Genomic DNA, 14,437 nt, shown 5'->3' with positions numbered 1-14,437 from the left:
GGATACAAATAATTCAAAATAAGATTTCAATACATGCAAAGTATACTTATACGCTTTTCAAAACCACCAACTCAGAAGATTAATTCTTAGTATCCAATAATCCAAAATTCCAAATCGTTCCCCGTTTTTTACATTCTCCTTTACACCACATACCAGCCTTTATTCTTGCCTTTTGACCTATCCTATTTTCTTTATCATATATATTTTTTTCCGATTTAAGAATAAAGTTAAATAAAATTTCTTTTCCATTTTCGTCTTAACGTTAATGTTTCCCTTGGATTCCTTCATTATCCCTTCTGGTCTTGGATTTCTTGGGGATGACGTCATTTAAAGTTCTAAGAAAGTATAATTCTGGTCAGAATTATATTAATTACAAATGTCCAAAATGGAAATGTGTAACATTATCATGATCTGAACTCTACGTCATTTCTGGCAATGACTTGCTTTGAAAGATGTCATGTGATTCGAAAGAAACCAATCAACTTTCCTGTTCAATATCTTCAGCACCTAAATTCTTATATTCATATTAACTTGACTTTCATCCTAAATTCCAGAAGTTTAGTAATATTATTTTATCCATTTCATGTTATAATATATTCAATAATATTCAAAAAACATATTAATTCATAATGATTGTGATTAGTAAGTAGCTTTACGAGATAGCAACTTACCTGCGTGTAGAGACAATTTATTATTTTATTTATATAATAAAAATTCAAAGGTATATATTGAAGTGTATTCCACGAATACAATGAGTAATAATTTTTTCAAAATTTCATATCGAGATACGTGCGTTCGTCTTCTAGTTTATATTAGATATGATTGTTAAATCACGTTTAATTTTTATTGAATAAATTTTGATTGTATGATTTAATTATTATTATAACAAATTAAGAAGACGTAGTTTTTTTTTGAAATTTTAAATAATGTGATATTACTAGTGAAATTTCAGGATAATAATCTTCTCATAAAAAATATTTCATGGTTCGTCTACTGTCCTTCTTATATTATTTATATTATTTTGATTAGGTTGACTGCGGGCAAAGTATCGTTATTATTATATTGTTATTATTGTTATTGAACAATCACAACAATCACAATTTATTTTTTTTTTTATTTTTGAAATTCCGAAATTCCGAAGAATATGAAAACCCGTTTATTACAGATACTTATATCATTTTTTTTATTTTAAATGAATGTATTTTATTTCGTATTATATAAAAATAACAATAAACAATATCTGCTCGTAAGTATTGTGATCGAGACAGATAATCATGTGATTTACACGTAATCTGAGCTTCTGAGCTTATTGAGCTTATTAATCAGATTTGTTTTTCGCGTTTCAGGAAAATCTGAGTCATTCCAAATAAGTTATGAGTCATTCTGATTTATATAAAAGACCCTACTTCCTCTTTTCTTTTTTTTTGTCTTTTCTTTTTAGACTTCACTTTTTTTCGGTCTTTCTTTTTAGGACTTCTCCTTCTTTTTGTCTTTCATTTTCGGTTTTTTCTTTCTTTCGGTCTTACACTTTAAGACACCATCTTCTTTTTTTCTAGGTCTTTTTTTTGTCTAAAACTTCACTTTATTTTCGGTCTTTTAGGACCTCTCCCTCTTTTTTTTGGTCTTTCATTTTCGTCTTTTCTTTCTTTCGGTCTTCACTTTTTTTAAGACACCATCTTCTTTTATTCTAGGTCTTTTTTTTTGTCTTTTTAGGACTTTACGTTTTTTTCAGTCTTTCTTTTTAGAACTTCTCCCTCTTTTTTTTGGTCTTTCATTTTCGGTTTTCTTTCTTTCGGTCTTCACTTTTTTTAAGACACCATCTTCTTTTTTTCTAGATCTTTTTTTTTTGTCTTTTTAGGACTTTACGTTTTTTTCAGTCTTTCTTTTTTGGACTTCTCCCTCTTTTTTTTGGTCTTTCATTTTCGGTTTTCTTTCTTTCGGTCTTCACTTTTTTTAAGACACCATCTTCTTTTTTTCTAGATCTTTTTTTTTGTCTTTTTAGGACTTTACGTTTTTTTCAGTCTTTCTTTTTTGAACTTCTCCCTCTTTTTTTTGGTCTTTCATTTTCGGTTTTCTTTCTTTCGGTCTTCACTTTTTTTAAGACACCATCTTCTTTTTTTCTAGATCTTTTTTTTTGTCTTTTTAGGACTTTACGTTTTTTTCAGTCTTTCTTTTTTGGACTTCCCACTCTTTTTTTTAGTCTTTCATTTTCAGTTTTTTCTTTCTTTCGGTCTTCACCTTTTTTTACTGTCTTCTTTTTTCTTCTTAAGGTGCATTTGCGAAATCAATACTTGGGTTTCAAATTTCAATATTAAAGGTATGTTAAACCATTTCCCTCGTTTCTGGTGAAGGTGAACAAGTGGATGCAATGATCAAGGAAGTTACGGCAACCTTGTGAGTCTGGCAGGTCTATCTATGATAACTCTGTTAACTGACGGACCTGGCTGAGAGATACGGATCAGATCTTCTCAGTGTTGAGGTCTACTATTCCGCAATCAGGAATAGTTATGTGCCTTCCTCAACTTCTTTCATGCATTGATTTGTTCTCATTGAGGACTTTTGGATTCAGAGAACTGGAAGCACTTCGTGGCCACAGTTTTACTGTGAACGTCCTTCTCTGTTTTCAGAATTTCTGGATGATAACAAATCTTTGTGTGTCCAGGAGAGATGTCAGTGAAAGGACACAATAACCTAAAGCTGTGTTTTTGTAAGTTCTTTCAAACAGATACTTGTAGCTATACCTTTTATTGTGCAGTTTTCAGGAACGGACGGTGAAAATATCGACACTAATATATAGGAAGAAGATCCGAACTACTTCGTTATGTTACTCGATACTTTAGAGGGATACTGCCTCACGTCACCTACCAGATAGCGGGATGAAATTTTTGAGTACTTAGCAAAAGCTAACCATCCCTTCTAATTTATAGATGCTATATGTAAATCACGATGGGTCATATTAAGCCACATTAAAGACTTACGTGTTACAAGATTGAAATATGAAGAGACGATCATTTCTTCTGAAGTTTTTTTTGTGAATCTCCAAGATTGGCGTTACGAAGTTGTTACTTATGAAATTTGATTTAGCCAATCAAAATCCTTGTCGATCAACCAATGAAATAATAATGGGGGTTTATTATAAAATTGCATGAACGGTCCCATCAAACCAATAATATATAATTATACTTTTATTTATAATCTAATATACTAAATTTTAGTTAAAAATTTAAAAAACGATTTTGGTAGACCGCCAGTAGGATAAAATATTGGTTGTGTATGAAAATAGCACGTTAATTTTTTTTGAAAAAAATAAAATTAGAAATTATTCATGATCTTGAGTGGTATGCAATATTAAATGAGAACAGCCTATGAGGTGATATAACTATAATTTAAAGTCTCTGATACTTTTTGAAAAGAATTAAAAAGTTCAGTGGATATTAACTACGTGTTTAACGTAAGTATTTGATATATAATATATGCTTTATTTACAAATTTATCAATTTAAATACAAGTTAAGATAATAAATAAGTGACATTTAATATATACATTTGACACCACAATAGGAGTTGTCCCATTCACTAAAAAAAAGGTACAAAAGGGAATTTCAAGTTCAATATGTATTCGACTACTGCAAATTTAGATGAGAAGGAATTAAGTAATTATTATTATTAGTATATATACATAATACGACTCCGTAAGTCAATATATAATATGTAACTTACCATTGTTTTATCTTGAAATTTTCTTCTTAATCCTCTATTTTATAATTTTTTATGTAAAGTCTAGATTCTTTTTTAAAATCTCTTTTATGTTTTCTTGAATAAATTTCTTTCTTGTATCTTAATATTAAATAACGATTATAATATTGACGAACAGATGGATGTTCAAATTGACAAAATTTTCTTCTACAGTCAACCCCATTCCAACACATCCCATCAGGCATTTTCTTATGTTTAGGCTTATTTTTACATTTTCTTTTGAAATTTTTTGAAAATCTTGAAAATTTTTCTGGTAAATCATCATTAACCACCGCAACATCTGCAACTTTTGCAACCTTATTATCCACAAATTTCGTCAAAGTTTTCTTGAGCTCTTGAGATTTATGTTGTACTTCCTTTGAAATTCTTTCAAATTCCACTTCCTTTGAAGGTCTTTCAAATTCTACTTTTTTTAAAACTTTTTTATCTTTTTTTTTCTTTTCCTTTTTTTTACCTTTTTTATCTTTATCAATTTTTTTATTTTTTTGTTTAGGAAATCCGTTTATCAAATCGTTTAATTGACCAATTCTATTCTCAAATAGAAGAACTTCTTTTTTCTTGTTAATATTATCAATTCCTTGTTTGGAAATTTGTTTTGTCGAATCGTTTAATCGATTACTTGCATCATTAATTCTATTCTCAAATAAAAAAATTTCTTTTTTCTTGTTAATTTTATCAATTTTTTTATTTTCTTGTTTAGAAATTTGTTTTGTTGAATCGTTTAATTGATTACTTGCATCATTAATTCTATTCTCAAATAAAGAAATTTCTTTTTTCTTTTTAATTTTATCAATTTTTTTATTTTCTTGTTTAGAAATTTGTTTTGTTGAATCGTTTAATTGATTACTTGCATCATTAATTCTATTCTCAAATAAAGAAAGTTCTTTTTTCTTTTTAATTTTATCAACTTTTTTATTTTCTTGTTGAGAAATTTTGTTTAACAAATCATTTAATTGACTACTTGCATCATTAATTCTATTTTCAAATGGAGGAATTTCTTTTTTATTGTTAACATAAATTTTAATTTGTGCTGGAATTTTATTTGTATCAACGTAAATGTGTGTACCAGTTCTTTCTGCAATGGGTTTTATATTACGTCCTTCACGACCAATTAATTTACCAATTAAAATATTTTGAGGAATTGGAATAGATAAATTTTTTGTATATTCGGAGTTTTGCATTTTTTTTTTTTTAATGAAAGAGTTGAAAGTGTGAGAGAAAGAATATTTTTAAGATTTTTTTATAAAGAAATTAATTTCCATATTCGTAAACAAAACGCGTGTAACACCTCATGACCCCAAAAGCCTTTCGGCACAATAAATTAACCAGAAGTTCAAGCTTACGTCATGAGATCGTCAACAATTACTAGACATTTATTTAAATTTATATTTTAGAAGACCAAGGAGATATTTTATTTATTGTTATTACATTAAAAAAACAATTTAACATGAGAATATTTGGGAAGGCAAAAAAAGGGGGGAAGGAGTATGTTAAACGAAAACATTTGTTAAAGGCAGCCCTAATTCTATAACTAATCTTCTAATTTTTTATAATTGGATAAATTATACATATATGATAAAAAAAAATTTATAATTTTAAAAAAAATAATATATATATATAAATGAATAAATGAATAAAAAAAATATATATATACTGTATATATATATAAATGATAATTTGTATTTTGTATTTAATCGTAATATCTGTTTCGTGGCTAAATATTAATCGGAAAAATGACAAAAAAATATTTTAATTATCAAATAAAAAAAAAAATATTAACAAATTTATATATTGTTAAAATATCTTACTTGTCGTGAATTTGTTGCATACGAGGTTTCTTGATTAAAATTATTTCTTCTTTCCTTCGAATCAAAATCTCTCTGATTTCTTGGTGGTGTTCTTGGTGGTACATGTTGATGATTATCGTCATCCGAAAATCTAACTTTTTTTTCTTCTTTTTTTGTAAGATCTTCTACTAATTGCATCATTTGATAACTTGCTTCCTTAATCCTCTTGTCAGATGAATCATTTTCTACTTTAACTTGAATTTTAATTATTACTAGCTCTTCATTTTCTTTTTTGTCCACATGAATATTTGTACCAGTTCTCGTAGCAATGGGCTTTAGGTTACATCCTTTATGACCAATTAATTTACCAATATCAACAAGGTTGGTAGTTTCAATAGCGGTATAAACCTTAAAGGGGCTTTGGTTTTCCATCTTTGAGGAGAATATGTGAAATGATTTATTGTTTATTATTATTATTATTATTTTTAGGAAAAAATATTTTTTTTTGTTTGAACAATATGAACGCCAAGGGGGATTATTTATAACTTCGAAGCTATCATCAAATTTTCCTTTTTAACGAATAAAAGGAGTTTACAAACAAAAGCAAATTTTTTATTAAATATAAATTTTATTATATTTTTTCCTATTTTTTCAACAAGGACATTTTTTTTTTAACAAAAGCAATAAGTTTTCAATGACAGTTGAATAACAATAGCGATAAGATTTCAATGACGGTTGAATAACAAAAGTTCTATAAATAAACATAATTAATTACCTTTTATGCTTTCAAGAAGATAAATATTAATTCTCTTTCTGCGCATATAAAATAATGTTATTATATGTTTTACTTATAAGTGAACAAAAACCATAAAAAATAGGGATGATCGGACACTGTTTTCCGGATCATCGGACAATAACTTTTGAATTTTTTGTCTTTGTTTACCAAAACATAAGGATTATCATGCGTATCATACACGTGATAATCTCCTCATTTCGTTCTGCGTTAAAACATATTTAAACATCGTAACATCGGTCATACTTTTTTTTCATATTCAATATACAGTATCATTTAATAATTAATATACAGTATCATGATGATTTTACCATAACTTATTGTTGAATTTCAAATATTTTATGAAATAATTTGTTATTTCATTAATTTTATCATTATAAATTGACATCGTTATAATTCCAATTTGACTTATTGGATATGTTGATATATTTGAATCAGTTTTTTCAGCAATGGGTTTTAGGTTACGTCCTTCACGACAAATTAATTTTTTGGAGGAATAATGAATTATTTTTAATATACTCATTTCAAAAGAAAAAAATTAATAGTAATTTATACAATTTATTATTATAATTTTTTTTTCTAGTTTCTGAAATTTTAATATTTTAATAACAAAAAAAAAAACATTTCTAAATAATTTCACGCAAACATAAAATTTTCATTATTAAAAATGATATTTAAATGAAAATAATTTAACCTAACCTTAACCCTAACCTAATGAACAAATAAAATTGGTTCGTCTTTTCTCATTAAAATTATTATATATTATTTTTCTATTATGTAGTCAATATTTTTATTTTTATACTAGATAATGATATATATAATAAATTCTCTTTATTTTCAAAAAGATTTTAAAAGAGATATAATTATTAATTTATTATTAAGATTAAATTGTTTAATAAGAAAAAATTATGCTAGAAATTACTTCTTTAAATATGTTTTTTTATATATGGTTAAAATATAAGTAAACGTTACAAAATTTCTTTCAATATAAAATTTTTAACGTAGAATATTCATATATGTTTTATTAAAATAAAAAATTAAGTTTAAGAAATTAAATATTGTACATATATAGTATATACATTACATATATATTTACTTATTTATATACGTATTTTATTAAATATAAATTATCAAATTTGATATTACAATAATATGCTTTAATATGGTATCACCTGATTAATCTTAATCAAAATATTCAGAATTTTCCGACTAGAATTGTCAATTATTCTACGCAATTCATCACTTTACCTACATAAGACTCATAATTTACGTTTCCTAGTTTATAATAATTGGATAAGTTCTGATAAGTTACAAAGAAAAAGAATTACAAACTAAGAAGTTTAGAGGATACATATATTTAATAACTGGATAAGGAGAAAGATTATATATTCGTAGTTACACAGAAAATAAGATTGTGTCGACTAAGCACACAGATCATATCGTATGGCTCAAGCAACAATTGATTGATCGTGATTTTTGATCGGTTACACTAAAAATTTTAATTAACCGATTAACGTGAACCATGCGATAGCAAAAACTAATCACGTTGATTTTTATTTTTATTTTTTTAGTAATTTAGTTAAAATTTTTTTTTTCGTTATAAAATAAAAAATGTTAAAAGAAATTTTAAAATCATAATTTATTATTTATTCAGTTAATGATACATAATCTAATTGGATGACTAAAATCATAGATCAGCCAAAAATTTTGTAAAAATGTTGAGGACTATCATAATACAAAATTATTACGTCATATAAAAATATCAACTATATTGTGTACGGTATACCATACATACTGACCATACTGAATATGTATATATTATTATGATATTACTTAATTTATTTAATATTAATAATTATATTTACATTAATAACATTATTAAAATCATTATTAAAATTATTAAATTCACTAAAATACTGTGTATAGAATTTTTTAAAAATGGTTTTTATAATCAAAATCAATTTCAGAACAATCATGTTAACATGAATTTTATGTATGAAATATGTTTATGTAGATTTGTTATTTAAAAAATCAAATATAATCTTTAAAATAAATGTAAATTTGATTCACATTTTAAATTTGCGAAGCGAAGAATTTTTTTTCCACGTGGATAAAGTGAAAGAACTCAAACAGTTAGAAGCTCAAGGCTTCAGGAACACCTTTTAATATAAATACCAACTTGGGCGATTAAGTTGTATGATTTATATCTACATAAGGACGGGTATTCAATAAAGAGATTATTTGAAAAAAAAAATGAGATGAGTAAAATAATGAAAGGATAATTTATGAAGGAGTTTTAAATGTAATTGAATAACGAAAAAATGAAAGAGTTCAAAGTATTAATATGATGATCACAAATGACAATATGCATGAATAACAGCGGTATGATCAGCAGGTCGCATCATTTATTTTGTTTTATTGTAATCTTTTATTGAAAAGAAGAAAAGAAACAAATTGATGCTGATCATGTGACACAAAATAATTGCATGTACGAAAAAAAAAAATTTTTATTTCTCGTATTTTAAACTTTTTTAATATTACAAAAATAAAACATTTCAATACGAAAATTTGACTAATAATATGTAATTTTGTCAACTTTTTATTAAATGAAAAAATTTTATATAATCGGTCTTTAACCGATCCAACCCTAATTAGTTAAGGAGGTTTACCGTTTTAGATTATTTAAAAAAATTTTTTTTTTTGTTATTACTTTAATCGACTAGTGATCCAACCCTAATTAGTTAAAGAGGTTTACCGTTTTAGATTATTTAAAAATTTTTTTTTTGGCATTCAATAATGTATCTGAAGAAATCGAAATTTTTTTTTTTTAATAACAGATTGGTTTGTAAAAAGTTTCTGTTTGAACTTTGAATATGAAAGAATATTTTCATATTATTCATATAGGGATAGGATAGTACTATTATAAAAAATTATTTTAAAAATTACAATTTCTTTACGAAGAAAATAAAAAAAAAAAAATTTGTTTATACAGATGAGATTCGATTTCGGATTTATTTTTTATCACGGAGTGTTTCCATTTTAATATTTGTACTCACATCTCTTATGTAAAGCCTTCGCCTAATAATCATTAGTTGTTTATTTTGATTGGTTGAAGATTTTTAATTGAAAGAAACAAAAAAAATCCGGAATGTCCCAGAATTAATTTCAAATGGCGTAGTCCATTTGCCATCTGTCATTTGTCGTACTTTGTATAATTGTCACAACTGTCAAAATGTTCTTTCCCAAATATGGCCAAGCTAATAACATCCATGCAGCCTTTTTTTTCAATATCCGATCGAAGCTTCTTAATTTTATTTAAAATTCCGAAAATGTGACATGACGTATATTATTTTCTACTGACTCCAGTTTAGTCACATCAAAAAAGGTTGTTCAGAACATCATCGGAATTATCGGAATTATGGAAATTTTATTTATTGTAATACAAAAGTTTACACAAAGCTTAAACTTTTTAGGTATCCATAAGGGGGTTTTTTTGAACAATAGTTATAGTTAATATTATTAAATATTCATTTATGCATATCCGTAGTAAAGTAATTGATAAATATGGTAAGACTATCTTTTTTACCGTTCGACTTGGAATGAAATTGTGGCTAGAAATGCGCCACTCTCAAAAGCCGCAGTGACAAATGATATCATGAGTGTCAATCAATTACATATGAAGGATATAAAGATTTTCGACAAGTACTACCTTTGTCATCCGGAGTCTATCTAGGTATTTGTTGTTTTTGTAAGATGGACTGCGGAAGTTAAAGAAACTTATAAATTGAAGGAAAGAATTTCTTCACTTACAGATCATTCAAAAATTGATCATTCAATTTGATCGTTCAACTTGAATATTTTTTTATAAAAGAAAAAATATATATATATAAACATACAAACACACATATATACATCGCTTATCTCCACACTTTTTTTTAAAAAAATAAAATTTTGATTTGAAAACATAAAAAATAAAATATAAATATTAAATCATTAAAAAGTTAAAAAATTTCTAAAATTTTTTTTATAAAAAAAATTTTTATAACAATCAATTACCAATTTTTTTTATTCTTTTCTTTTTTTTTTAAATTAAATCAATCATGTCTAAAATTAATTACTCCCAAATTTTTCAACCTTTAACTAATTTATTTACTCAAGCACAATTGAATACAATTCTTTTGGCATATCTACCATCAAAATTAGAATTTTATTTGACTGGAATTATCGCGGTTGATATGTTTATAACTAGTGTTGTGGCATGCGCAATTTCCACTTCAATTCCTGCTTTGTTTCAATTTATTTCTGTTACAGGAACTCCATGGGGAAATAAAAAAACTATTACAATTCAAATTGAACATTGTACTCAAGGAAAATATGGTTACTCTTATACAAGTGTATTTTATGAAGCTTTATCTTGGTTAATTTCTCAACAAACAAAAAAATTAAATGATGGTTCATTTGTTATTCAACCTGTAAATTCGATCTATGATGATGATGATGATGAAGATGATTGCGCTCCTCCAAATTTTAATATTCTTCCAGAAAAAAATCAAAAAATTACAATTGAATATAAAGAAAAAAAATATGATGTTACATATCAAATTCCCGGACAAGATGATGATGATGATGATGGTATTGGTCGAAGATCAAAAAGTAAACAACAATTGAAACCTTCAATTTATTTAACAACCACTGAAGAATCAAATGAAGCAAGTGTTGATGCTATGAGTGAATTTTTAAATGAAATTGTAAGATCTTATTTAGAAATTCAGAAAAAATCAAAAGTACGTTCAAGGTATGAAAGATGTGAAGATTATTGGAATTTTGTTCAAACATTATCTTCTTCTCGTGGATTAGAAAGTGTTGCATTAGATGAATCACATGAAAAATTATTGAAAAAAGAATTGGAAACATTTGTGAATGATAAAAGTTTTTATGAAAGAATTGGAATGCCTTATAGACGTGGTATTTTATTATATGGTAAACCAGGAACTGGAAAAACTAGTTTAATAAATGCCATTTCTTCCCAATTATCTCGTGATATTTATTATTTAAATCTTAAAAATATTAAGGATGATACTGAATTAAGTGCTGCATTTAGTGATGTTCCAGGAAATCAAATTATTGTACTTGAAGATGTTGACACACAATCAAAAGTTCTTCATAGGCGTACAAATGATTCTGTTTCATCAAACTTCTCATTATCATCTTTAGTTGAATCTTCCGATAAAAAAGATGGTAAAACAGATGGTAAACCAGATGATAATAAAGCTAAAATTGATAAATTTGCTGATTTTAGTTTATCAACTTTTTTGGGATGTTTGGATGGTCATATTTTAGCTGAAGGAAATATAATTATCATGACAACAAATCATGTTGAACATCTTGATCCTGCTTGTATTCGTCCTGGTCGTATGGACGTGCAACTTAATCTTGGTTATTGCACTCACTATCAAATTAAAAAAATGTATAGGAGTGTCATTGAAAATCCTGAAGCTGAATTTCCTCAAGATATTCTTGAAAAAATTCCTGAAAAATTATTACCTCCTTGTGAAGTTATGATGACCATGATCTTATATCGCAGTGAAATTGATCTTATCCCACAAAAGATTTATGAATTAGTCGCAAAATACATTGACGTAAAATCTGAAGATGCAGCATCTTCTAATTTAACGGAAATGAATGAAACAAAATCGGAAGAAGTTAAGGATGAAAATAAGGATAAGAAAGAAGATGTTAAAAGTGAGAATGAGGAAGTTAAGGATGAAAATAAGGATAAAAAAGAGGATGTTAAAGATGAAATTAAGAAAGAGGATGTTAATAAAATTAAGGAGGGTGTTAAAGATGAAAATAAAGAAGAAAATAAAGAGGATAAGATAGGAGAAGAAATCATAAATGAGGCAAATATAAACAATTTAAATGAAGAAGATAGCGATAGTAATACAGATGTAGAATTAGAAGTTGAAAACGACAAGATAAAATATTTTGAAACAATAGAAACATTAACAGTCACACCGCAAATTGCATAAAAATTTATAGAAATATAATTTTGTAAATATATATTATTTAATAATAAAAAAAAAAATTAATCTATAAATTCTGAATACTGATTTTACTTTGACATATTTACAGTATTAATAAAAAAAAAGGTATATAAAGTATAAACATACAAAATATGGAAAATACGCAGGGGCACTGGAAATTATTATTTAAATACCGATCATTTATGATCACGTGATATCATGAACTTCATTTTTTTTTTTGAATAAACGCCTTATACTTACTATAGAACCTTTAAAGTTACGTCCTATGCGTATTTTTCCTGCTCTACAACTTTACACATCAGAATAAAAGGGTTTAGAATACTAATTTTGACTTTTACATATAACATAATATAGGAGGGTACGTTGCTACGCACATGCGTAATCATATATATATAAATTTTCAATGTTATAAAATAATTTTTTTTTTTAGTTCATGAAACAGAAATTTTTTCCAAAATCTTATTTTAAAAGCTGCACATGCTATACCCTTAAGAGGATTAGAATTGAAATACTTTCCTGATACGTGGTTGGAATTTAAATTTATTTTTATAGATTTAATCACTAACGTCTAAACATACTGTATAGTTTAATCTTTAGAATATATGTACATAAATTTAAAGAAATTTAATCGTTAGCGCTATTGAATTTTGATTCAAACTGGACATTCTTACAATTCAAACGCAACGAGTATGGATTTCAAAGATAAAATAGCGTCATCAGAACTTTCACTCAAAACAATTATTAATATTTTAGGTGAGAAATTATCCTCTAGACCCCGTAAAATCAATCCACCACTCCAAAGTAATTGTTACTGTGACAAATTCTCGTTGAAAAGTACAATATTTAAAATATAAATGGTTTTGGTACGAAATCTTGAAAATCATTTGAAAATCCTGACAAGTCAAAATCCCGACAAAATTATAACATTTAAACTAAATATTACATATTGCAACAAATTATTTTATTAGAACACACATCACAAAATTGTCGATATAATGACTTGTCGGGATTTTGGATTGCCAAGATTTTGGATTGTTAGTCATGCAAGTGACTGTCGAGATTTTGATCGGATACCGATTTGGATTTGTTGAAGCAACATACTGTTCTCATATGGGCGGATTTGGCTTGACATTCTGATCATCAAGTGAGCCAAATACGCCCATATGTGGATGCATCCCTCTAACTCTAGCTGATAATATTAAAGACAATAATGTAAAGTGTAACAAGCTATACGGAAAAGCGATCTTACCTCTGAAAATTATTATATCAATTAAACCTTGCTAATTTTAATCTCACAATAAAATTTATCTACAGCAAAGTTAACAACATGAGGCCATGAGCCGATAATTCCTCCCTATTTTACTGAAGTAGTTGAAGAAGGGAGATGGAGTTAACCCTTCAAATGAATGAAATAAAATGATATAAAAAAATTCTTAATTATCATTAAAATTTATAATTACATTGCATTATTTTATTAGATTCAGAGTGAACTTAAAATGTTTAAATAAAAATAAAGATTTCACAAATAACATAAATCTACATATTGTTCATCGATCATTATAAGTTACTACTCAAATGGTGATCCAAAACTTTAAATAGGAAAGTAATTAAATATTTCCTTTTACGAATTCATTAATAATGTAAGATAGTGGCATATTGTAATTTATGCTGGCTCAGTTACATCATATGCTAAATCTAATACCGTCTACAGAATGAATTGAATAAACTTATATATGTTAACTAAAACACCTGAAAAACAGAAAATATTTTTCACAATAGAAATGTAAATAAATAATAAAGAATAAATTAGCAAAAATTAATTCTATCTTTACTAGTATTCCAGGCTATAGTGAATCCGCTCAGTTGGCGCAACGCATATCATTTTAAATTTCCGCGCATGTGATTGAATTTAGATAGGCATAATGGCGCTTATATAATTTTATTTTATATATAAGAGCGCATATGACTTCATACTAGGTTGCGCACAAAACTTTTATGAATAATGTGCGCTCTGCGCGTTTAAAAATAATCTGAATTTCCAACACCGAATTGGTGACC

The 14,437-nt window shown here is 26.3% G+C and overlaps 3 protein-coding genes across 3 annotated transcripts; 1 reads left to right on the top strand and 2 right to left on the bottom strand.

The window, feature by feature from the left end:
• Positions 1–3,745: 3,745 nt before the first annotated feature.
• On the bottom strand, positions 3,746–4,985 carry OCT59_015499 (uncharacterized protein; the record flags this gene model as incomplete). Its single annotated transcript, XM_066140051.1, has 1 exon — positions 3,746–4,985. The coding sequence occupies exon 1, from the start codon at positions 4,934–4,936 to the stop codon at positions 3,746–3,748; it is 1,191 nt and encodes a 396-aa protein (XP_066002868.1). The 5' UTR covers positions 4,937–4,985.
• Positions 4,986–5,445: 460 nt separating this feature from the next.
• OCT59_015498 (uncharacterized protein) lies at positions 5,446–5,974 on the bottom strand (the record flags this gene model as incomplete). The annotated part of the gene is made up of 2 exons (XM_025315552.2): positions 5,446–5,469; positions 5,564–5,974. The coding sequence occupies 2 exons, from the start codon at positions 5,972–5,974 to the stop codon at positions 5,446–5,448; spliced, it is 435 nt and encodes a 144-aa protein (XP_025182554.1).
• Positions 5,975–10,152: 4,178 nt separating this feature from the next.
• On the top strand, positions 10,153–12,403 carry OCT59_015497 (uncharacterized protein). Its single transcript, XM_066140049.1, has one exon. It carries the CDS (start codon positions 10,436–10,438, stop codon positions 12,362–12,364), a length of 1,929 nt encoding a protein of 642 aa, XP_066002867.1. The 5' UTR covers positions 10,153–10,435; the 3' UTR covers positions 12,365–12,403.
• Positions 12,404–14,437: the final 2,034 nt, after the last annotated feature.

The sequence above is a fragment of the Rhizophagus irregularis genome, chromosome 23 (genome assembly GCF_026210795.1).
Source record: "Rhizophagus irregularis chromosome 23, complete sequence".
In the NCBI taxonomy this organism is placed as follows: Eukaryota; Fungi; Glomeromycota; class Glomeromycetes; order Glomerales; family Glomeraceae; genus Rhizophagus; species Rhizophagus irregularis.
This window is presented reverse-complemented; position numbering and strand designations above follow the sequence as displayed.